We start from the raw sequence: 25,402 nt of genomic DNA on the forward strand, positions 1-25,402 counted from the left end.
CAGAGGGAGATTGACCGTCATCTTGAACTTCTTCCATTTTCTAATAAATGCGCCAACAGTTGTTCCCTTCTCACAAAGCTGCTTGCCTGTTGTCCTGTAGCCCATCCCAGCCTTGTGCAGGTCTACAATTTTATCCCTGATGTCCTTACACAGCTCTCTGGTCTTGGCCATTGTGGAGAGGTTGGAGTCTGTTTGATTGAGTGTGTGGACAGATGTCTTTTATACAGGTAACGAGTTCAAACCGGTTACCTGTATAACATTTTTTAATAACTAACCTGTTTGTAAGAGCCGGAATTCTTACTGGTTGGTAGGTGATCAAATACTTATGTCATGCAATGAAATGCAAATTAATTATTTAAAAATAATGTGATTTTCTGGATGTTTGTTTTAGATTTGGTCTCTCACCCAGTTACACATATTCATACATAATATAATATGAATATTATACAAAAAAAAATTTACTCTACACTAGGAGGTAGTTGGCAGGCACATGAAGAAGACTGATGATCAAGAAAAGCTGTAGTGTTTGTAAAGCTTTAGGGTCTGTTTTATGTTGACCTAAACAGAACCTTCCGTTTTACATGGTCCCAAGACCCATTTAATCCCTGATGAAAAGTGAACAATGTGGATTCTTCATTACTCACAATCCTCTAGCTAGCAAACTCCCAAAACCATTTAATCAAAAACATATTGCTATTTGTTTAATTTCAATCCTGTCACATAGTACTGCTATTTTGCTACAACCTAAAATATGTAATGACTGCCACTGCAATGTGTAAGCCTCTGAACACTCTGTGAGTGTGTGGGAGAGTAGAGGGGAAGTTGCTAAACCCCCACAATCGAGCTGCAACAAACATCTCACTCACCCAGGCCCAAATCAGGACCAGATGGACAAAGTCAACAATGGGTTCTGCAGACAAGCCAAAGGTCCCATTTAATGTCCCTTCTACAGCGCTGTATATTTATTTGTTCACTTGTCTTCCCTTGTGCCCACTATGTCTTTTGCCTACACATCCTTATGTCAAAGACCAGTGTAATAATACATAAATCACACACATTACATTGTCCTCCTCAACTTCTGGTTCCCTGAGAGGGAACTGGCAGTTGAGAAATTTGTCATGTAAAAGGCCAGTCACAATGATTTGACAAAAACAAAATTAAGGGTTGATTAAATAGTGGCAGTGTTGGTGATGGCTGGGTGACAAAGACTGTATTGGCATACTCTATTAATACCTTGTTCTGGGAGTATTTTCAACTAGATCCAGAAAAGTTTTGTTCGAGCAGATGGTCAAATGACATAATTATAGCGATTTTTCAAAAAGCAACAACTTAATACTTGGAAACTGCAAGTTGCCCACAAATAAGCTAAAAAGAGACTGAGATAATCAACAATAATAATACCTTGATTATTTCAAGGTCTTAAGTTATTCTTAGGAGAAACATGATTCCTAAATGAAAACCATTTTTAGCTTAATTCATGATGATTTCTTAGTTTATTTTGACACAATAATTTTTTTTGACTATAAATGAATTTTTGGGGGGGGGGCATTTTTATGCATAATTTCACAGGAAAGTGTCAAAATATAGAGAATTATGCCTGAAAGATCTGGATATGATCCCATGTTGCTGACAAATGGAATAGGAGATGCTACTATTAATGTACAAATGAAGTTCAAACTAAAACCACAAGGTCCTGCTTATTATTGTTGTTGATCAGATACCTATTAATTCAAGCAATTGGATTTGGGATGTAGTCTCAGTGTACTTATTTTATTAACTTAGCTGCTTATCCATTTTCCAGAAAGAATAAACAGCTATAACCATTGAAACATTGCTCTTTTTTGCACATATGGAGACCTATTATCAATACACCGTGACCGAATGTATCATATAATTGTGCATGCTATATCCATAGCCCCGTTCACTTTCATTGTAGCCGGGAGAGGCTTCCTTTTAAAAAATCGTAAACTCTCAAAACTGTGTTAATTCCAAAGAAGAATGTCTCCACAGTCCAGGATTAGGCTAGATAATCTGAAAAAAGGCCCCAGGATAAAAAAATAGCGAACCTTTCCTTTAAGTCTGGAGAGTGGTTCTTTATGCCAGTCGCACTGCTTTGCACACGGCACAATAAATTAATTCAACATAAAGGTACAAGACAAATTTGACCTAGATTGGTCTATCTCATTTAACTTTGTCATGGGATTTCATTGTCTGACTCTCCTGTGGAGGGTGGGGAATAAACAAGACTTGTTAGTTCTGGAGTGATAAAAAGGGAATGACCTATCGTGGCTGAGGTTTTTGGCCTGACTCCTCAGGATAGAGTAGGGGGTCTCTGGGGAGCCTTGCATGGTTGTGGTCAGCCTGTCGTTCTGCCAAAAGCACTGGGAACACCCCTCCCCCCAACCCTTTAACCCTACAACCCTCCTACCCCTGCTATTTCCATGGCTACAAAAAGCTTCTTGCATGGCAACTAGCCTCAAAGAGAACTTATTTCCAATAAAGAGAGGCCGACTTTTTAGCTCTGCTGCTGATAGCCATTACAATTTGGAGACACGTTTTTTGATAAATGCAGCATGTTAGAATATCAAAAAAAGAGAGCTTTCACGTTAGAGCCATTTGCTTAATCTGGAAAGACTATAATGAATTACTTGTAATTCAACATTGTCAGAAGAGTCTAGTCCATGAACCAGGCAGCATTCCAAAAGCTTGTTCAGTCGAGAATTGTTGTGACTGATGGCTTTGTTTTCTGTAGGACCCACTCAGAGCGGGAGATGCTTCAAAGACACAAAAGGATATAGTGAAGCTAAAAGTATTCCAAAACTGTGAAAAACATTCATTCAAAATTGAAGACAATTAAGGTTAAATGCCAATCAAGGGGATATCAACAGAACACTTAGGGATTTAAACCAGCAGCCTTTCAGTTACTAACTGAAAAGCTCTAGTAAAGTGTTTTCCAAAACCAGGTTTTAATTGAATTAACTTAAAAATCAACAAACATACAAATAAAAAAACTGGGAAAACTCTAGGTCTATTTTTTATGCAAAAACAAACAAGGAACACCATCAACATCAATGAGAAACTCTAAACAAAATGAACTACCCCAGTAAAGACTGACTAACTGTCTTGTAATTACATTCAGGTGGAGGGTTAAGACCATATTGATTGAGCCAGATTCCAGTATTAATTATTATTATCAAAGTTACAGGTTAGCTAGAAGTAAACTATGTTTACTTACCAATTTAAATTGTGCTGCAACTATTCTCAAGTTGAGTGTTGACCCTGAGCAAAGGGAAAGTGAAGTGCTATAGTACAAAAGCAAAGACTCTCCCTAAGAGAACATAAATAAACATGCAGTTCCTAATAGAAACTCGCAATAATTTATGAGAGACCATCATCTTTTAAAAGAGAAATCCAGAAATAAATATACGCTCAGTGATGAGATAGCATATGCATTGATTTGTAAAAGTTTTTAAACCCCTTACCAACTGGCAAAAATCAAGGAGCTACAGAGTTCAGTGGATGGGGGTGGAATAATGGTGCACTACTCAATCATATGAAGAGCTTTGAATTACACTGCCCTGTATGCGAGAGTGGCAAGAAAGAAGTCATACAAAAGAGTACCATCTGCCAGAAAGCATGAAACTGACCCACTCTGGTCAGCTGAAGCTCTTTATCGGATGTTGGGTAGAATGGGTAAAACAAATCACAGCGAAATACTGCAAGAGACAGCAAGTGTTATCCAACCAAACTGGACAACCTGTTGCAAATCTGCAAATAAGAATGGGACAAAATCACTCATTCTGACAGCAATGTCACATAACAATAATAGGTTTTACATTCAAAAAGTACATTAAAAAAATCAAGCAGAACAAAATCTCAAATGAGCTTTCTGTGCAGGGTGGCTGGGCGATCCCTTAGAGATAGGGTGAGAAGCTCGGTCACCCGGGAGGAGCTCGGAGTAGAGCCGCTGCTCCTCCACATCGAGAGGGGTCAGCTGAGGTGGCTTGGGCATCTGTTTCGGATGCCTCCGGAACGCCTTCCTGGGAAGGTGTTCCGGTCCCGTCCCACCGGGAGGAGACCCCGGGGAAGACCTAGGACACGCTGGAGGGACTATGTCTCCCGGCTGGCCTGGGAACGCCTCGGTGTCCCCCCGGAAGAGCTGGAGGAAGTGTCTGGGGAGAGGGAAGTCTGGGCATCTCTGCTTAGACTGCTGCCCCCGCGACCCGGCCCCGAATGAAGCGGAAGAAGATGAATGAACAAAATCTCAATGTGCCATTTGTAATTCAGAAAATTGGTAATGGATTTGAATACTTTTGCAAGGTGCTATACACTGAGTGCACAGTTATTAGGCAAATTGTATTCCTGAAGATTTTTTTTATTGTTGACCAAACACAATGCTCTCAATCAATCCCAAATATAATTGAACCTCAAACCTGAATGTTTAACAAAGGAAAAATTAGTTTTGATCTTTCTCAGGGGAATACATAAGTGTGCAGAAGTATTAGGCAACAATTTGTGCGCACAATTATTAGGCAATTCAATTACAAAAATAATTTATCCAACGCACTTGTTTATTCCAAATTTTTTGAGTAAATGCAACAAATAAGTAACACAAAATGAAAATTAAATAACATTTCTGGCCTTTCAAAAATATTCTGTGACTGATATAGCCACCCTTCGTTTCAATAACTGCCATGATCCTTCCATCCATGCAGTCTGTCAGTTTCTTGATCTGTTCACGATCAACTTTCGCTGAAGCAGCAAGCACAGCTTCCCAAATGCTGTTCAAAGAGGTGTAATGTCTTCCCTGACTGTAAATCCCAAATTTGAGAAGGGTCCACAAGATCTCAATAGGATTTAATTTAGGCCAGGTCACTATTTGCCCATCTTTGAAGTCCTTGCTTGCTAGCCAAGCAGTGGAGTACTTGGATGCATGTGATGGAGCATTGTCCTGCATAAAGAACATGTCCTTCTTGAATGCTGAGAACTTCTTCCTGTACCACTGCTTGAAGAAAGTATCTTCCAGAAACTGGCAGTAGGTATGAGTTGAGTTTCAGTCCATCTTCAACTCAAAAATGTCCAACTACCTCATCCTTAATGATAGCAGCCCATACCAGTACCCCTCCTCCATCTTGCTGGCGCCTGACTCAAAGTGGTGCCCTGTGTCCATTAGTTATGGCCAGCGGCCCATCCATCTGGTCCATCAAGAGTCACTCTAATTTCATCTGTCCATAAAACCTTCTTCTGAAGTATTTTGCAGTTAATTTGCATCTTTTCTTCTCTATGCATTTTTTGCACCCCAGTTGACTATTTGCAACAAAAAGTTTGAGTGTCTGGTGGTCACGCCTCAATAGTTTAGCTACTTCAAGAGTGTTGAATCCGTCTGAAAGGCATTTTACAATTTATGACTTTTCAGTGTCAGTTAATTCTTGTTTTTTGCCCATTTTACCTGAGGTCATGAAGCTGCATAATAATTTTGCACACCTTGTTATTCACTGTTGCCACATACTCCCTCATTTCACAAAAACATATCACCTTAAAATGATTAAATCCAATGAGCATTCAAGTTTATATGGTTTGGAGTTGGAAAATGTGCATAGAAATAATAACACGATCAGAATACTCACTTGCCTAATAATTGTGCACGCAGTGTATATGCTTGCAATGTTTATTAGTAGAGTTTCAGCGTAGTTAGCATTGGTTTATGATTATTGTTTCAAAGTGAACATGAAGGTGCAAATTTCTGTGACATGTTAAGGCAAATAAAGGTGAATGTCTCAATACAGAGATAATTATCTACAAGGTGATGATATAACAAGCAATAATCCTCATGCCACTAACCCAGGGTTGCGTGGACTTGTAGCATTTCGTTAATGCCACAAATCCTGGGTGGCATGGATTTGTAGCATTTGGCTCAGGTCATTAACCCTAGGTCGCATAGAGTTATTGCATTTGGCTCATGCCACTAACCCTGGGTTGCGTGGAGTTGTAGCATTTGGCTCATGCCACTAACTCTAGATCGTGTGGAGTTGTATATGTATGTATATATATATATATATTTTATGTTCTGAAATCTTATATTTGGAATTTGAACAATAACTTAAGATTAGCCTACCAGATATTCAGTCCTGAAAATTATATCAAGCTCCACTGAGGTGTTACATATGAAAAATCCCAATTTTACAATGTCGCTAGCAAGCGGCTGAAAGCAAGTCAAATTGTATCTGTCCAATATTCCTTAATTCTGCAACATATCACAAAGGAAGTCAAGCTATTAAATGTCATGTTAGCCCATGCTATTGGGAGTAGCCACTTTGTTCATGATAATGAAATCTACTGTAGGAAAAACCTATGAACTCTCTTGCTGTGTCTGTTGTTAATTATGTGGATTATAAAATAAATAATAATGTATTTGAAAAACGATGTTTAAATGTCCTAAGATCTTTCACCATAACTAAAGACAGTTCAAATGACATAATAACCTATTAATAACTTAATGTTTCACATTCATCCAGTTAGTTGGTCAGGCAAATCTTTTTTTTTTTTTGGCTCAGCTAATTCTCAGAAAGAAAAAGAAAAACATAGTTATTCATATTATTTATTAATACTAGCTTTAGCTAAAATAATAGTATGTACCCTGGCCTGTCTGATTTGAGATGAGCTTTACTAGGCTTGACTGGGCTAAGCTGGGCTGAGTTGGCCTTTTTGACTGTACTCTATGATGCAAATTATTGTTTCAATAGCTAATTAATTAATTGCTATGTTAAAACAATCAGCTATATTACATTCAGCTATATTACATACACTGATCAGCCATAACATTATGACCACCTGCTTAATATAGTTTAGGTCCCACTTTTGCCACCAAAACAGCCCTGACTCATTGAGGACTCCACTAGACCTCTGAAGGTGTGCTGTGGTATCTTGCACCATGACTTTAGCAGCAGATTCTTTAAGTCCTCTAAGTTGTGTGGTGGGGCCTCCATGGATTAGACTTGTTTGTCCAGCACATCCCACAGATGCTCGATTGGATAAAGATCTGGGGAATTTGGTGTTCAAGTCAACACCTTGAACTCGTGGTTGTGTTCCTCAAACCATTCCTAAACCATTTTTGCTTTGTGGCAGGGCGCATTATCCTGCTGAAAGAGTCCAATGCCATTAAGGAACACCGTTTTGACAAACGATACTACAGACCACCATCTATAAAATTCACAAGCAGAAATAAACTGGAGAAATACATTAACAGAAAAGGTGCTTTATGTTCCCTTCAGCCAGAGCCTCCCCCTAAGGAGTTTCCACTTTGAGAGTGAAAGATTTTTCACTAGGGAATAGGCTTTCTGACATCTTGTATAGATACAAAAACAATGGATACATAAAAAATCAGGAAAGGCTAGTAAAAGCACCTGTTAATACATTGTGTTATAATACAAGGTAGAATGATTTAGAAAGGCAACTGTGTTTAAGATGTCAGACTCATTAGGATGACAGTAAATGTATAGCTAAAACAGTTACCCATAATCTTATGTGTGTTTCCAGGCTACCAACCCCTACATATTTAATGTCTGTATTAGGAAAAGGAACTCGTATCAGTCATAATGCTCAACCAGGAAATAAGGAATGCACATTTAATGTACACTGAGCAGGGTATGATTTTTAAGTTTGTTTCTTGTGTAGGGAACTGGCATCATTAAACAATGATAGGCCTACCTTGAACACCATTCCAAGACATCACTAGGCTACCCAGCCTTTTACTGTGCCTTCTATTTATTATTCACTGTGCTGTATCTCTAGGCTTTACAGACATATAGTAGTCAGATAATACGCTTGATTAAGAGCTAATTTTTCTGACTTGAGATCAGATTCTGGTCCAACAATGTCAGGTGTACAAATGTCTCATGTAACGTCATGTAAAACCAGGAAGCATGTGACACGTTTATAACCTAAGCCTCAGTGTTGTCATCACAAACACTGGAATTTAGATTAAACATAATAGTGAACTTTTCTCAGTCAGCTTCTAACCTGGACAACAACAATTAAACACTAGTATTTACTTACTTGCTTATCACCCTGTTTAGAGTGCTCAGAGCAAAAAAGTGTGAGGGGATTCATTGAAATAATCCCAGCCTGCCTTTTATGTTTACTAAACATTTTTCATTGGTCCTTTCGGAACTTGATTCCTTCTCAAACCAGCATGGTACCAACAGGTCTGAATTAAACTTCTGAGCCAGGATTTTGGGTTTATTTTTACTTAAACAAATTACCTTCACTTGGTCATCACTTGGTGAAGGCTTTGGGTAGACACAGTCCTGGGTAACTAACAAGCTCAGGTCTATACCACATAAGTGTGATAGTTGTGACAAATCATTGAAATTCATCAAATGCATTGAAACCAAAAATAGTTTGGGTCATAAACACTTGGTTTTACAGTGTTGCTGTCAAGGACGGAATTGTTGTTTTCTCGCGCAGAATACGGTTTTGTGTTTCTGACAAATACTTTTTTCAAGAACTTTACTATGGGGAAGGCTAATTGACAAATGAACCCTGTAAGTATGTTCATCCAATGGGAAATCTTTAGCTTGATTAATGCACACGGATTGTTAATGTAGTCTTGTTTTTCCAGCATTCTTTTTTTAAAGCAAAAGAACTTTACAAATCAGGCAAAACAGTATGTATAAAACATTCACTCTTGCCAAAATAATAAACAGGAGATAACGTTTAGTGTTGAGCAATGACTGCCAGTAATAATAGACTTTTGTATCACAGCTGTGCAACTTTATCAAAGATAAAGACACATATGACTCATCCAATGCATTAACAAGCATTTGCTTACAGAGGCAGCTATACTGTAGAAGCTCCAGCCTGTCTCCATTGTTCATAGGTCGAACATAAACCAGTATGGACAGAGACAGAAAGAACCCTCAATCCAAGTAAGTACGAGAGAGTAAAGAGACGTCCTTATCACCGTCTGGAAGACAGAGTGGATATGGTTCATTCCACTCCAAAATTGACTGATGTCGTTGCAGGCGACAACTCATGGAGTGCAGAACCTTTCAACTATCATGGTCTCAGGGATTTCTAAGACATTTCCTCAAGAATGATAAACAGGGAAGAAATGTTTATTTAACACATGGAGGCGTTCTCTACTGATCTGAGCCAACCCAATGGACACAAACTCCATCAGTCCAACAACATAGACTCCGTCCTCAGTTGAGGAATGACTGTGACATTGACATGCAGTGGATTAGTGCACGATTCAAACAAACCGCATCGGCTGACTTTAAATGTTAAGGGTAGTACAAAGTTGTTATATTGTTATTAATCATAGTTAATTAATCTGCACAAATTCATATTATCTGTGCCATATAAAAAACATAATTCTAAACTTACTCCAGAACATTTTTGAATGACATGCTACTATAGGCTTTTAATGTGTAACTGCAAATCACACAAAAGCTGAATCACCAGATACCTTTTTTTAACTTCATCCACATATTGTCAAGAGCATGACATTTTGCAAGGGGTTTTGAACAAGTGTTCTTGTCATTAGTGTGAGGCTATAAGAGCTTTTGTTTTTTTTCTTTTGAAGGCAGAACTATTCAAATTGATAAGTGGGTAATCAGCAGTGATTGATCTGGGATCAGGCTTGAGAAGGTCCCGTAACAAAACTCTTTTCGAGGCTTTTAAAGACACGGTAAACCTAGCCCCCTCTCCATAAACTCAATGACCTGCAGCAAAACCATTCCCAACATTTCCTCCCAACTTTAATAATCATTCCAGTTCTGATCCTTCAGAGACTTCAAACCAACAAGATCCAAGAGACAAAACCTAACAACTAGTTAAACACTATTTGCTACATTAAACATACAATAAACGACGAATAAGCAGTGCATATAAACATTCCATTTCCAACAAAGTTGGGAAACTGCATAGAATGCAAATACAGAATACAATGATGTGCAAATCATTTATCCCTATATTTGACTGAAAATAGTAAAAAGGCAACATATCAGATTTTATTGACTTTAGAACAATAAGTCAGTTTTCTATTTGATGCCAGCAACACTTAACACTTAAAAAAAGTTGGGACAGGGGACATGTTTACCACTTTTTTGCATCACCTCTTCTTTTAACAATAGTTGCAAGTGTTTGGGAACTTCTGAGAAAGACTTATAATTTGGAATGACTGATATAGGGTTCTTGCTTCATATAGGATTTCAGCTGCTCAACAGTTTAGGGTCTCATAATTTCATAATGCGCCAAATGGTGTAAATGGGTGATTGGTCTGGACTGCATGTAGGCCACTTTAGCACTCAGACTACTTTACTATGGAGGCATGCTGTTTTAATACATGTAGAAAATGGTTTGGCATTGTCTTGCTGAAATAAGCAAGGCCTTCCCAGAAAAAGACATTATCTGGATGGCAGCATATGTTGTATGGATCGGTTGGATCCTGTACGAGCCCCCACTTATGTTACGCACGCCTCCCAGAGGAGCGCAACACCCCACTACATGTGAAGCCCACATGGATTGGGGAAAAGGGTATGGGTTCAAGAGTGCGAGGAAGGATGACAGAGGCAGGACAACTGTTCAATAGGATATTCATTTATCACAACGGTAATTTAGGGAAAAGATGCTGTACGGGACCAAAGCAAAGAAAGTAAAAATAATCCCAAATCCCTAACCTTACTTTACCTGCCAAATAACTAACCTAACTAGCACCTCTAGCACCGGTGCTCTAACCAAAATCCCAGTGGTGATCTTACCTATTGTTTTTAGAGAGAGTAACACTACAGGTGGTGTATGCCCCATGGCCTCTTGCCTAAAGCACAATGGCTTTCCCTTTCCCCCTGGAAACAAATGAAAAAGGTTTTAGTCCAAATAATAGTCACAATACAAACAATAGTATGAATGCACTGCTCTCTGCAACCACAAATCTCACACAAACAAAGCACTAATTAACAAATGTTCTCACAATTCACAAACACAGCAATACAGGCCAAACAACAGCAGAGCAGCAGCAGAGCGTGAGATTGCTGAATCTCTGTAGCTTAAATGCAGGCTGCACCAGTTGCAACCACTGAGTGGGAGAATTCAACTCTCCAATCAGCCCAAAATTTCATCAAACAGCTGCAACCGGCGATCGGGATGCCAATTAGCCTGCAACAACCACACAGAGAAACAAAGCACAAACACATACGAACACAGAGCAAAAGAAAGCACTGGGGACACAACAATTATTGAATATATGGTTTAAATTATTTGCACATCTTTGCAATTTGTTTTAATTTCCATTTTACACAGCATCCCACCTTTTTTAGGAAACGGGGTTGGTCTTTAACAGTGGCGATCGAATGCAATTCAAGCAACTTTGAGAAAGCCTGGGTTAAAATAGCTCAAAGATAATGATTTTTGGTTAGACTAAGGAAGACATAGTCATACCAAATTGAGTTTCAAAAAAGATATCAGAGTTCACAAATCTACCTTCATCATGATCAGTCCAGTTGTTCCGATCTGCCTGTTTCCATCAATTCTAACTGTGTGGAGTGGGTGTTTAAACAATATAAAGCCTGTACAAGTGACTGACATGACGGGTTGAACCCACATCACAGGGCAACTTGAACTGTATCACTATTCAGTATCACTAACCATTGCACACCTGCTGGAGCTGCCCACAATGTTAGTCAGCTGAATAGCATGGGCAAACAAGGAAACTGCTAGCTATTAACTCAAATTGCAAAGTCAACAGCAAGTTAAATTGTGATTGGTTGACTCTACTGTCACTCAATAATTCTGCTCTCATACAGTTAAACTAGATGCCTTCTGTCCTGCAAGTTTAACCCTAACCAATACTAGTTGGCTGAGCTGTGTAGAGACCACCAAAAGAAATTCTGAACCTTCTTTATAACCCTGAAGAAATTCAGTTTAGGCCAATAAAAAAGACTAAATAATATAACAATGTAATATAAGTACAAAATAAAATAACATGGAATAACATGAAATTTATCAGAAATAAATTGTAAACATTGTTAATGTAGTAAATTACTATTAATGGTTATTTTTTTATGGAATATCAACATAGGCCCATTATCAGCAACCATCACCCCTGTGTTCCAAGAGCACATTGTGTTTGCTAATCCATGTTTATCATTTTAAAATGTATCATTACGAAACCCTTTTGCAATTATGTTAACACAGCTGATAAATGTTGTGCTGATTAAAGAATCAATTAACCTGGCCTTCATTAGACTAGTTGAGCATCTGGTGCATTAGCAATTGTGGGTTTAATTACAGGCTCAAAATGGACAGAAACAAATAACTTTCTTCTGAAACCTGTTAGTCTATTCCTATTCTGAGAAATGAAGGCTAATCCATGCGAGGAATAGCCAAGAAACTTGTACAATGCTGTGTACCATCCCGTTACAGAACATTGTAAACTGACATAGAAAGAGGAGTTGGAGGCCCCCGGTGCACCACAGGACAGATACATTAATGTTTAGTTTGAAAAACAGATGTCTCAATGTCAAGAGCTAGACTTCTAGGCAGAGTTGCAAAGAAAAAGCCATATCTTAGACTGGCCAATCAAAAGAAAAGATTAAGATGGGCGAAAGAACATAGACATTGGACAAATGGACAAACAAATCAAAGAATATTCATGAGACGCAGATCCAAAACAATCCAAAACTGCAGGAGTGCTTGACGCCACCTGTCAAGCATGGTGGAGGCAATGTGATGGTTTTGAGGTGCCTTGGTGTTGAAATGGATGATTTGTACAAGGTAAAAGGGATCTTCAAGATGGAAGGCTATCACTCCATTTTGCAATGCCATGCCATACCCTGTGGATGGCACTTGATTGGAGCGAATTTCCTCTTACAAGACGACAATAAGCAAAGCTCCAAACTATCCAACAACTATTTAGGGAAGAAGCAATCAGTTGTTATTCTGTCTATAATGGAGTGGCCAGCACAGTCACCAGATCTCAACCCTATTGAGCTGTTGGGAGAGCAGCTTGACTGTATAGTATGTAAAATGTGTGCATCAGGCCAATCCAACTGGTGGGAGCTGTTTCAGGAAGCATGGGGTGAAATCTCTTCAGATTACCTCAACAAATTGACAACTACCCCTCCAAGAACTGCCACCTTAACGTGGTGGAGGGGTTTGAGTACCCGAGTGACCCTAGGAGCTATGTTGTCTGGGGCTATATGCCCCTGGTAGGGTCTCCCAAGGCAAACAGGTCTTAGGCGACGGGTCAGACTAAGTGCGGTTCAAAACCCCTTAATGAAGAATACAATTTTGAGTACCGTGACGTCGCCCGGTATGGCGCAGCCGGGGCCCCACCCCGGAGCCAGGCCCGGGGTTGGGGCTCGAATGCGAGCGCCTGGTGGCCGGGCCTTCCCCCATGGGGCCCGGCCGGGCTCAGCCCGAACGGGTGACGTGGGGCCGCCCTCCTGTGGGCTCACCACCCACAGGAGGGACCATAAGGGGCCGGTGCAAAGAGGATCGGGCGGCAGTCGAAGGCAGGGGCCTAGACAACCCGATCTCTGGACACGGAAACTGGCTCTAGGGACGTGGAATGTCACCTCGCTGGCGGGGAAGGAGCCTGAGTTAGTGCGTGAGGTTGAGAGGTTCCGATTAGAGGTAGTCGGGATCACCTCTACGCACGGCTTGGGCTCTGGAACCACACTCCTTGAGAGAGGATGGACTCTTCACCACTCTGGAGTTGCCCATGGTGAGAGGCGGCGGGCTGGTGTGGGTTTGCTCATAGCTCCCCAGCTCTGCCGCCATGTGTTGGAGTTTACCCCGGTGAACGAGAGGGTCGTTTCCCTGCGCCTACGGGTCGGGGATAGGTCTCTCACTGTTGTTTGTGCCTACGGGCCGAACGGCAGTGCAGAGTACCCGACCTTCTTGGAGTCTCTGGGAGGGGTGCTGGAAAGTGCTCCGACTGGGGACTCTATCGTTCTACTGGGGGACTTCAATGCCCACGTGGGCAGCGACAGTGACAACTGGAGGGGCATGATTGGGAGGAACGGCCCCCCTGATCTGAACCCGAGCGGTGTTCCGTTATTGGACTTCTGTGCTAGTCACAGTTTGTCCATAACGAACACCATGTTCAAGCATAAGGGTGTCCATCAGTGCACGTGGCACCAGGACACCCTAGGCCGCAGGTCGATGATTGACTTTGTTGTCGTCTCATCTGACCTGCGGCTGTCTTGGACACTCGGGTGAAGAGAGGGGCGGAGCTGTCAACTGATCACCACCTGGTGGTGAGTTGGATCCGATGGCGGGGGAGGAAGCTGGACAGACTCGGCAGGCCCAAGCGTACTGTAAGGGTCTGCTGGGAACGTCTGGCCGAGTCTCCTGTCAGAGAGATCTTTAACTCCTCCACCTCCGGCAGAGCTTCGACTGGATCCCGAGGGAGGTTGGAGATATTGAGTCCGAGTGGACCATGTTCTCCACCGCCATTGTCGAAGCGGCCGCTCGGAGCTGTGGCCGTAAGGTCTCCGGTGCCTGTCGAGGCGGCAATCCCCGAACCCGGTGGTGGACACCGGAAGTAAGGGATGCCGTCAAGCTGAAGAAGGAATCCTATCAGGCCTGGTTGGCTTGTGGGACTCCTGAGGCAGCTGACGGGTACCGACAGGCCAAGCGGGCTGCAGCCCGGGTGGTTGTGGAGGCAAAAACTCGGGCCTGGGAGGAGTTCGGTGAGGCCATGGAGAAGGACTATCGGCTGGCCTCGAAGAGATTCTGGCAAACCATCCGGCGCCTCAGGAGAGGGAAACAGTGCCCTACCAACGCTGTTTACAGTAGAGGTGGGCAGCTGTTGACCTCAACTGAGGATGTCGTCGGGCGGTGGAAGGAGTACTTTGAGGATCTTCTCAATCCCGCTGTCACGTCTTCCATTGAGGAAGCAGAGGATGAGGGCTCAGAGGTGGACTCGTCCATCACCCGGGCTGAAGTCACAGAGGTGGTCAAGAAACTCCTCGGTGGCAAGGCACCGGGGTGGATGAGATCCGCCCTGAGTACCTCAAGTCTCTGGATGTTGTGGGGCTGTCTTGGTTGACACGCCTGTGCAACATCGCGTGGCGGTCGGGGACAGTGCCTCTGGGATGGCAGACCGGGGTGGTGGTCCCTCTTTTTAAGAAGGGGGACCGGAGGGTGTGTTCCAACTATAGGGGGATCACACTTATCAGCCTGCCCGGGAAAGTCTATGCCAGGGTTCTGGAGAGGAGAATACGGCCGATAGTAGAACCTCGGATTCAGGAGGAACAGTGTGGTTTTCGTCCGGGCCGTGGAACACTGGACCAGCTCTATACCCTCTACGGGGTGTTGGAGGGTTCATGGGAGTTTGCCCAACCAATCCACATGTGTTTTGTGGATTTGGAGAAGGCATTCGACTGTGTCCCTCGCGGCATCTTGTGGAGGGTGCTTGGGGAATATGGGGTCCTGGGTCCTTTGCTAAGGGCTGTCAGGTCCCTATTCAACCGAAGCAGGAGCTTGGTCCGCATTGCCGGCAGTAAGTCAGACTTGTTCCCAGTGCATGTTGGACTCCGGCAGGGCTGCCCTTTGTCACCGGTTCTGTTTGTAATTTTTATGGACAGAATTTCTAGGCGCAGCCAGGGGCCGGAGGGTGTCAGGTTTGGGGACCACACGATTTCGTCTCTGCTCTTTGCAGATGATTTTGTCGTGTTGGCCCCTTCTAACCAGGACCTTCAGCATGCACTGGGACGGTTTGCAGCCGAGTGTGAAGCGGTGGGGATGAAAATCAGTACCTCCAAATCCGAGGCCATGGTCCTCAGTCGGAAAAGGGTGGCTTGCCCACTTCAGGTTGGTGGAGAGTGCCTGCCTCAAGTGGAGGAGTTTAAGTATCTAGGGGTCTTGTTCACGAGTGAGGGAAGGATGGAACGGGAGATTGACAGACGGATCGGTGCAGCTTCTGCAGTAATGCAGTCGATGTATCGGTCTGTCGTGGTGAAGAAAGAGCTGAGCCGCAAGGCGAAGCTCTCGATTTACCAGTCAATCTACGTTCCTACTCTCACCTATGGTCATGAGCTTTGGGTCATGACCGAAAGGACAAGATCCCGGATACAGGCGGCCGAAATGAGTTTTCTCCGCAGGGTGGCTGGGCGATCCCTTAGAGATAGGGTGAGAAGCTCGGTCACCCGGGAGGAGCTCAGAGTAGAGCCACTGCTCCTCCACATCGAGAGGGGTCAGCTGAGGTGGCTTGGGCATCTTTTTCGGATGCCTCCGGAACGCCTTCCTGGGAAGGTGTTCCGGTCCCGTCCCACCGGGAGGAGACCCCGGGGAAGACCTAGGACACGCTGGAGGGACTATGTCTCCCGGCTGGCCTGGGAACGCCTCGGTGTCCCCCCGGAAGAGCTAGAGGAAGTGTCTGGGGAGAGGGAAGTCTGGGCATCCCTGCTTAGACTGCTGCCCCCGCGACCCGGCCCCGGATAAGCTGAAGAAGATGGATGGATGGATGGAAATTGACAACTAGAATGTTACATAGGTCTGCAAGGCTGTAATTGCTGGAAATGGAGGATGCATTATAAATTATTATTTCAATAAAAAAAATTCTAACCTTCAAATATATTTCCTAATGATTTTTCTATACTTCCTATACAAACTCATTTTATTGTGTTTTCATGGAAAACATGGTCATTTGTAAGTGACCCCAAACTTTTGAATGGTAGTGTATATTTGCAACATCCTTATGCCTTCTCTGAAGGCTAAGAAGGCCCTGACAGTTTCCCACTGCTTATGGTTAGATTAAGGCAGGGGTGGGCAAACTTATTTGGTCACATTGGAATTCCTTTGATTTAGGACCACCTTTCATTAGTTGTGTACTTATCAATTTGAAAGCAAGTAAACGTCAGTTATTAGAACATATAATAATAAATGTATAATATAATAATTAATTCATAATTGTAATCTAGTTTTATATGTTTAAGAGTGGGAGGAGTATTTATTTAACCCTTCTCCCCAAATATTGGATTCGGCTCGCAGACATTAAAGGTGTTTACCCATTCCCCAATTTAAACTTTACAGTGCTCTACCGTGCTGGGACAGACAAGCCTTATTATTTCATCCCTCTACCATGGAAATTAAAGAATGATGGATTTTTTACTCAGGGGAAAAATGCTAGTGATTATTTTATGAACGTAACCAACTATGTGTGGTGCTTTGCAACAATTTCAGTATTCAGGAAAAATGTTTGACTGCTGAGTGACACAAAGTGTCATGTAAGGAGATACTCCAAAGACTGGTTTATTAAGCATAGAAATGGTCAAGAGAGGTAATGTGACTTTATGTTTACTTAGTCATTGTGTTGCTAGCATACTGTCATTTTCAATAATAAAACTTATTTTGAATCAGCACCTAGGCCTTGATTGTGTGGTATGTAAAAGTTAACTAGCTAACGGATTTTACTAGTTTCAGTCACTAAGTAGTATGTATCGCTCTTTGTGATAAGTATAGTGTAATATCATTGTACAAACCTACTGCAGGCCTATGGTTGCTCTCCAGGAACAGGGTAGAGTAGACATGATATTAAGTGTCAATAGTATAGATATAATCGTGTTTAAATGCAGGTTTAATAAAATTAATAGTCATAAAATATATTCACAAAGCTCTTGGTATTGTCACATCCTGATTGTGTTCACCTGTGTTATCTTGTCTCACCCCCACCAGGTGTCTCCCATCCCCTCGTTATCTTTGCCTCCTTAACTTGTCTTTTCCTTTTGTTCCAGTTGCCAGTTCTTGCGTGTTTACAGAGCGTTCCCACAATAACCCTGTTAACAGTTGCTAGTTCTGTCCCTGCCCCGTGCCTCGACCTCTGCCTGCTCCCTACCTGTACCTTCACCGCCAGGCTGTGCACAGACCTCCTGCCTGTCAATGACTACTCTGCTTACTACCTACCTGTACCTTCACCACCAGCCTGTGTACCAATCTCCTGCCTGCCCTCAATTCCTCTCTGCCTGCTGCTTGCATTTCCCTCTGCTGCCAGCCCGGTATCAACCCAGGCTTCTCTACTACTCTTCTCTGTAATAAACCATTGTTACTTGGAAACGAGCCGCCTGTATCCGTGTTTGCATCTGGGTCCGCCTGATAGTTATAGTGCAATTATAAGTAAAAAAATAATAATAATAATTTTCTACACAGTAAGTACTTCAGCCAGCTTATCCTAGTGACATCTTGCTGCTGATGTCTAATGTTTTGTCCCTTTCTGCAGCACTAGCTACTGCCTTATCTTCATTTAGGTGATCAAAGTGTTTATCTTGCTTCAAACTCCGGGGCTCAAATGTCTCCAGTTACACAATATCTGTCTCAAGAAATTCAGGCACACACTGAGTGTGCACTCAGTGTTTTTGTCTTCTCAGGGAAAATATATTGGCAGAAGTAATGACATGTACTGTACAAGAATAACAAGGTACAGAGTCCTATAAGTAATCCTAAGGGATGTCAGCGAGAGAGCAGTTTTGTTCTCACACTAAGTTTTTGTCTCATGTATTGTATCTGAGGCTGGGACAAACCAGGTCAGAAAAACAAATAGACCTCTGATACAAATAAGAGGTAATGGTCAGAATTTGATTAACCGATTTTATGGAATTTAGTGTTTAGATATAAACTGGGGAGAAAAAAGTGAATAATGTTGATCATCTCCTAGCAAGGGCACAGTTCAAGGTCTGGGTAAATTAGATGATAAGCGAACTGTCACGGTGCAGGAGGCAGGACACAGGCGCAGAGTGGTGGTTCAAATCCATTCTGTTACTGTGACAGTGCCTTGCTACCAGGGCTGCAAGAATTCCTCAATGAGCCCCCACATGAGGTGCCACTGCGACTTGTTGTCCCAACCCTCAAGGTGGTGTCAGTAACGTCTTGGGATTCTGCGAAGGACCCCATAGCCCCCCTAAAAAATGTTTTTGGGCTGACCGCTGGGAGACTGTAGGGGTTCTCCTTGGTGTCACTATCTGGCCAACCGAGGAGTTCCCCTACCGCCCATCTCTGCTGTGTCCCTGGGTGGTGGATAATTCTGTCACGTTGAGACAGAATTATCCACCAAAAACCAAAGCTGCTACAACCCCACTAGGCATAAACAATAATCCACACTGGGTGTAGCAAAAGGCTGAACTTAAATAAGATCCCCAATAAGAGGCAACGTTGTACATATGGGGAAACAAAAAAGCAACTGTGAAGAGATGTCTAGAGGTCTCTCCTCTGCCAGGTCCCAACCATGGCCCCCAGCACAGAGATGGCCAGGACCTGACTCATAGTCAACATGTTGGATGCAGGAGAAATGAGCAGTAGTAAAGACCTGAGCAACCTTGACAAGAAAAAGGGTGTTGGGCGCACAAGGCTCATCAATGCATGAGTGCAACAAAAGCTATTTCAGCTGGTCCAAACCAACAGAAGGTCTACTGTGGCACAAGCAACATAACATTTTAATAATTGTAACAGGAAGAATGTGTCACAGCACAAAGTGCATCACACCCTGTGGCGTATGGGGCTGCGTAGTTACAGAACAGTCAGAGTGCCCATGATGATCCCAGTCCACCGTCAAAAGCGCCCAAAACAGGTACATGAGCATTGGAACTGGACCTTGCAGCAGTGGGAGGTTGCCTGGTCCGATGAGTCCCATTTTCTTTAACATCACGTGGACGGCTGTGTACATGTGCGCCGTTTACCTGGGGAAATGATGGCACTAGGATGCACTGTAAGAAGGAAACCCTGTGTCCGGCCGTTCATGTGGATGTCAATTTGACATAAACATCGTTGCAGACCAGGTACTGTACACCCTTCATGGCAATTATATTCCCTGATGGCAGTGGCCTCTTTCAGCAGGATAATGCGCCCCGCCACACAGCACAAATTGTTCGGGAATAGTTTGAGGAACATAATGAAGAGTTCAAGGTGTTGTCCTGCCCTCCAATATAATTGAGCATCTGTGGGATGTACTACACCAACAAGTTTGATCCCCAGCGGCTCCACCTCACAATTTACAGGACTTGAAGTATCTGCACAGCAAAAAAAATGTTTCAATGGCTGTTCATTTTACTTAAGAAAATTACATCAAAACATGCAAATATATTGATTTTCTCTGTGAACGGAAATGTTTAGTGTTGCATTTACTCAAAGATATTGGGTTTAAACTACATTTTATTACGTTGTGAAGAAACAGCTTAATTCAATTACTTTGCCTATGTTCAGACTACTTAATGCAATTGAAAAACATCCAGATATGATGACAAAGGAAATTTATCACGTGAGAAGAGCAAAGTACCCCGGAGGTCTGAGAAGCGGGCCTTTACACGTGGTCAAGTATGTGAAGCATTAATGAAAATAATTATTTCCCTCCATCAAATAACAACATACTAAAGGTATATAGGAATAAGAATGTATGGCTTCATATCGCTGTTAAGTCGTGTAGTACACTGTAAACCCTAATGTATTTTGGACTCAAATATTTCTATTAAGTGTCTCAAACATAGAGAAATGTAAAACACTTACAGTGGGGAGAACAAGTATTAGATACACTGCCGATTTTGCAGGTTTTCCTACTTACAAAGCATGTAGAGGTCTGTCATTTTTATCATAGGTACACTTCAACTGTGAGAGACAGAATCTAAAACAAAAATCCAGAAAATCACATTGTATGACTTTTAAATAATTAATTTGCATGTTATTGCATGACATAAGTATTTGATACTTAATATTTGGTACAGAAACCTTTGTTTGACTTCTACATGCTTTGTAAATGGGAAATCCTGCAAAATCGGCAATGTATCAAATACTTGTTCTCCCCACTGTATGTTATACTGACCTTTACTCAATTTATTTGAGTTTAAAAAGAAAATGTTCCTAGCATGCTCTGCTTCAGGTTGATATTTTGGAATAGTTTTATAATCCTATTTTTGCATGTACATTGACTGATTATGTCATCTTAGCTACACAAACATCATACACATCCATTTATCTAAAGTAAACCAATCATATGGTAAAACAAATATTTTGCACCCACACCAGAAATGTTTTAACAATTACATAAAAGATCCATCTTCGTGTAAGAAGTTCTGTTTCCAATAGGTGTTATGCATTCCTTTGCAAGCTAATACCTTGTGGGTAGCAAATACAAACCCGATTCCAAAAAAGTTGGGACACTGTACAAATTGTGAGTAAAAAGGGAATGGAATAATTTACAAATCTCATAAACTTATATTCAATTCACAATAGAATATATATATAACATATCGAATGTTGAAAGTGAGACATTTTGTAATGTCATGCCAAATATTGGCTCATTTTGGATTTCATGAGAGCTACAAATTCCAAAAATGTTGGGACAGGTAGCAATAAGAGGCTGGAAAAGTTAAATGTACAGATAAGGAACAGCTGGAGGACCAATTTGCAACTTATTATGTCAATTGGCAACATGATTGAGTATAAAAACAGCCTCTCAGAGTGGCAGTGTCTCTCAGAAATCAAGATGGGCAGAGGATCACCAATTCCCCCAATGCTGCGGCGAAAAGTGGAGCAATATCAGAAAGGAGTTTCTCAGAGAAAAATTGCAAAGAGTTTGAAGTTATCATCATCCACAGTGCATAATATCATCCAAAGATTCAGAGAATCTGGAACAATCTCTGTGCGTAAGGGTCAAGGCCGGAAAACCATATTGGATGCCCGTGATCTTCGGGCCCTCAGATGGCATTGCATCACATACAGGAATGATACTGTAATGGAAATCACAACATGGGCTCAGGAATACTTCCAGAAAACATTGTCGGTGAACACAATCCACCGTGCCATTCCCTGTTGCCAGCTAAAACTCTATAGGTAAAAAAAGAAGCCATATCTAAACAGGATCCAGAAGCGCAGGCGTCTCCTCAATCCCCAGACATTTGCAGTCTGTTATAAAAAGAAGAGGGGATGCCACACAGTGGTAAACATGGCCTTGTCCCAACTTTTTTGAGATGTGTTGATGCCATGAAATTTAATATCAACTTATTTTTACCTTAAAGTGATACATTTTCGCTGTTTAAACATTTGATATGTCATCTATGTTGTATTCTGAATATAATATTGAATTTTGAAACTTCCACATCATTGCATTCTGTTTTTATTCACAATTGTACAGTGTCCCAACTTTTTTGGAATCGTGTTTGTACAACTAAAATCTGAAACCCTGTTTAAGTTGTATCAACTGAAAATAATTAAATAAATATTAAGTGAAACAGAAGTTATCTTCAGAGAACATGATCCATCATCATCTAACAATATGTACAGTAGCAATCCACACTTTGCCTCTGTCTCAGAATCTGAGCACTGTTTGATCCACTTTTTTTGTTATGGTGTTTGATCTTTTGTCATCTTATTTATTTGCTGTATTTCTAAATGTAAAATTAGTTATTTGTAAATGTAATCCTTAAAATTCTGATTTTTTTATAATAATGGGGGCAGTGCACCATTTGTCTAGTCATAGACATTTTATTTAGACATTACAGTAAACCTTTTATTTTGAAAAAAAGATTATTTCAAGAATAATGTTGACATTTTATTTTTAAGGAAACAATTTATTTCCAGAATAATGTAAAGATGTTATTTTGAGTTTTTATCCAATTACCACCTACTTTCTTGTTTGTTTGAGGCATTGGGACATATTAGTGCCAAGGAGCCACATAGCCACAACATGCACTGTATAGTTGTTGTCATTATTTTAAGTACATTGACGAGAATTCCTCATATTACCGGGCCTGTGTAGGTCTATAAAATCGCATAAAATTCTAACCACCACACCTTGTAATCAAAGTGCTTCTGATCACACATCTCCAGTGAAATCATTAGGTTACCAGAACACTCCCTGAATACTGAAAAACTAACATATTTTCTTATAATATAATATATAATAGGATTTTGTATACAGTCAGAATTTCAAATATTATCACACCTATCCAAGATCCGAGGCTACAGTGCATGATCAGACTCGAGATCCGACTGTCAACTAGTAACATAACACGCGTTGTCCATGGGGTCAATAATTTGAAATAAACACCTGGTTGTATCTTAAAAAAACACTTTTACCACTTGGATGCACTCATTTGTATCCATGAACCTTTGCATATAGACCAAGTTGACCACGAAGAAATAATACTATAACTTTCATTGATTTCTCTGTTTGTGAAGGCTTTGAGAACTCAGAAATTATCCAAAAAGTAAGTCAACTAAGGACAACACAAACTATATTGCTCAACGACACTCACATTTCCCAAAACCTCTCACTGAGGAGAAATTTAAAATAGACTAACTCAAGAAAACCATCACGAGAGCATGAGAGCGAACAATGGTGAGAATGGACCACAAGCACAAATTATTTATTTTTACATTTATTCTCAATATAAAATTAGTAAAACTACCTGTGGAAAAAAATAAATTAGGCTACACGCGGCCTGTTTTATTTTTCATGGCAGCAATACACCACTGTAGTCTCCTAACAAGTGTGCAATTAATAATTAGGCTCAGGGAAGTTAGCTGATGTGAAGTAACAAGCATATGTTCATCTTGAAAGCTACAATATGCTAATAAAAAGATATGTTCATTTGTTGTAGAGGATAATCAAACTGTGAGGGCTGTGGATTGTAAACATGATTGTACCCTTGGCAATCAGTAGATCTATCATTCAGTCCTGGGACTGGGCCATATCTTAAGCTCTTCTAAATGGGACATATAATCACTGATCCCTGTGTGTTTGATGGTGGCAGAGCTCTTTTTCAGAGAAGCTTTTGGGCCACAGCTAAGATACAAAAAACTGCAAATGGCTATTCCATTCTTCTTTCCATTCTTTAGTGGATTTCAACTATACTTTATGTAGCCTGTGATTCATGCTGGCTCTCAGGGTTACAACACTCTGACCCATCAAAGGGAGACTCCATTCTGTCCATGCCAGACTGGATCCCACGAATGAGAGCTTCATTTGAATTCAGTCATTTGGCAGCAAGCTAAACAATCCACTGTGAACTATGCTCTCAGAAAGAATTGTTACAAAAATTGCTCTTAACAGCCCACTGTGAATTACACTCTCAGAGAACTATGTTCTAAACAGGTTCTAAACAACCCACTGTAAACAAAATTGTTCTCTGTCACCCGAGGGAGTACCCTTAAAACGATTTTGTTCTCCAGGTAGAAACCCTTTGGCTTCTAGGTATATTGCTTTGTGTGAGGGATTTATCTGTTACACTGTTCTTTGCTCTGCTCATGCTCTGGAAGATCTTGCTTAACAAACAATATCAGAAAGTTCAGTTCTCAGCTCTTACCTTTTGCAGCCACTGCATGTTGTTCTCCATTGCGGTCTCCAGGTGTTGCAGTTTCTGGGCAGACCAATCACTCTCTGCAGGTGGGGGCGCGTCTCTTTGAACCATGTTGGCTTTGCCATATTGATTCTGGCTGGCCTGACAGCTCTCCAACTCAGGTAGGATGAAGGTGTAGCTGCAGTGTCCGTGCTGGACATGATGGAGTCTCCGGCGCTTGTCTCCCCCACGTCTCTGCCCTCTACTTCCTCCTCCTCCATCACCTCCACCAGCCTCCACTACACTGGTAACCACTAGCCCAGCAGCCAGTATCAACCCCCAGCCCAACAGGACTCGCTTCATGGTTCACGCTCACCTCAATGCCCAGGTAGTAGCACCTGTGCCGTGGTTTTGTGATGAAAGCGCTTCCCCTTCACTTATTCACTTCACATAAGGTTTGACATGATTCCACTGGAAAAAGGGAACGCATCTGGAAAAGGGAAGAAAACCCTTCTGTTCATTTCTTCTTAATTTAGAATGATATAGACTGTGCTTTGTTTCTTAATAGTCCAGTTCTTATCCCTGCAGGTCCTAGTTTCCTTTAAACCTTCCCTGGGCTCTGTCCTACTTAAGGGAGCAGCCACAAACACTGACCCCTGAATAGCCACAGAGGAGAGTGGGAAGCAGTGAGAGAGAGAGAGACTTGAAGAGAACCAGAGGTAGAGATCAATTCCAAATGAGTCTCCCAATTTTCAATGCCCCCCCCCCAAAAAAAGAGAGAAATTCTTTCTTCCCATCCGACTCCAGTGGTTTTCAGAAATGGCCAAAGTGAAAAGTTCTGCCCCCTCTTATCTGGGGGTTGGGAGCAGGAGGGTGAAGGAAGGAGGGGGAAAGCTGAGGGAGGTCTATTAGAACACCCTCTCTCTCCACTCCACAAATCTGCTCTTTATACTCTGAGGCTGAAGATGCCATGTATGGCAGTAGTTGCCAATGAAGCACTGCATTTCTATTCTTGGGCACTTTTTCAGAGGTTTGGGTCCTTTTTCCCAGTTTCTAAAGTATAGATCAATGCACATGCTGCATAACATATTGTACCACAAAACATTTGAGAGCAAGCCTTATTTGCTCAACTA

At 41.7% G+C, this 25,402-nt stretch overlaps 1 protein-coding gene across 1 annotated transcript in view; it reads right to left on the reverse strand.

Annotated features, from left to right (window-relative positions):
- The window catches only part of angpt4 (angiopoietin 4), a 146,556-nt gene extending 121,488 nt beyond the window's left edge, over positions 1-25,068 (reverse strand). The window contains exon 1 of the mRNA XM_029114289.2: positions 24,297-25,068. Within this exon, the coding sequence (XP_028970122.1) occupies positions 24,297-24,632 (336 nt within the window). The 5' untranslated portion in view covers positions 24,633-25,068. The remainder of the gene's footprint in view (positions 1-24,296) is intronic.
- Positions 25,069-25,402: the final 334 nt, after the last annotated feature.

This window comes from Esox lucius, chromosome 17 (genome assembly GCF_011004845.1).
Source record: "Esox lucius isolate fEsoLuc1 chromosome 17, fEsoLuc1.pri, whole genome shotgun sequence".
Taxonomy (NCBI): domain Eukaryota; kingdom Metazoa; phylum Chordata; class Actinopteri; order Esociformes; family Esocidae; genus Esox; species Esox lucius.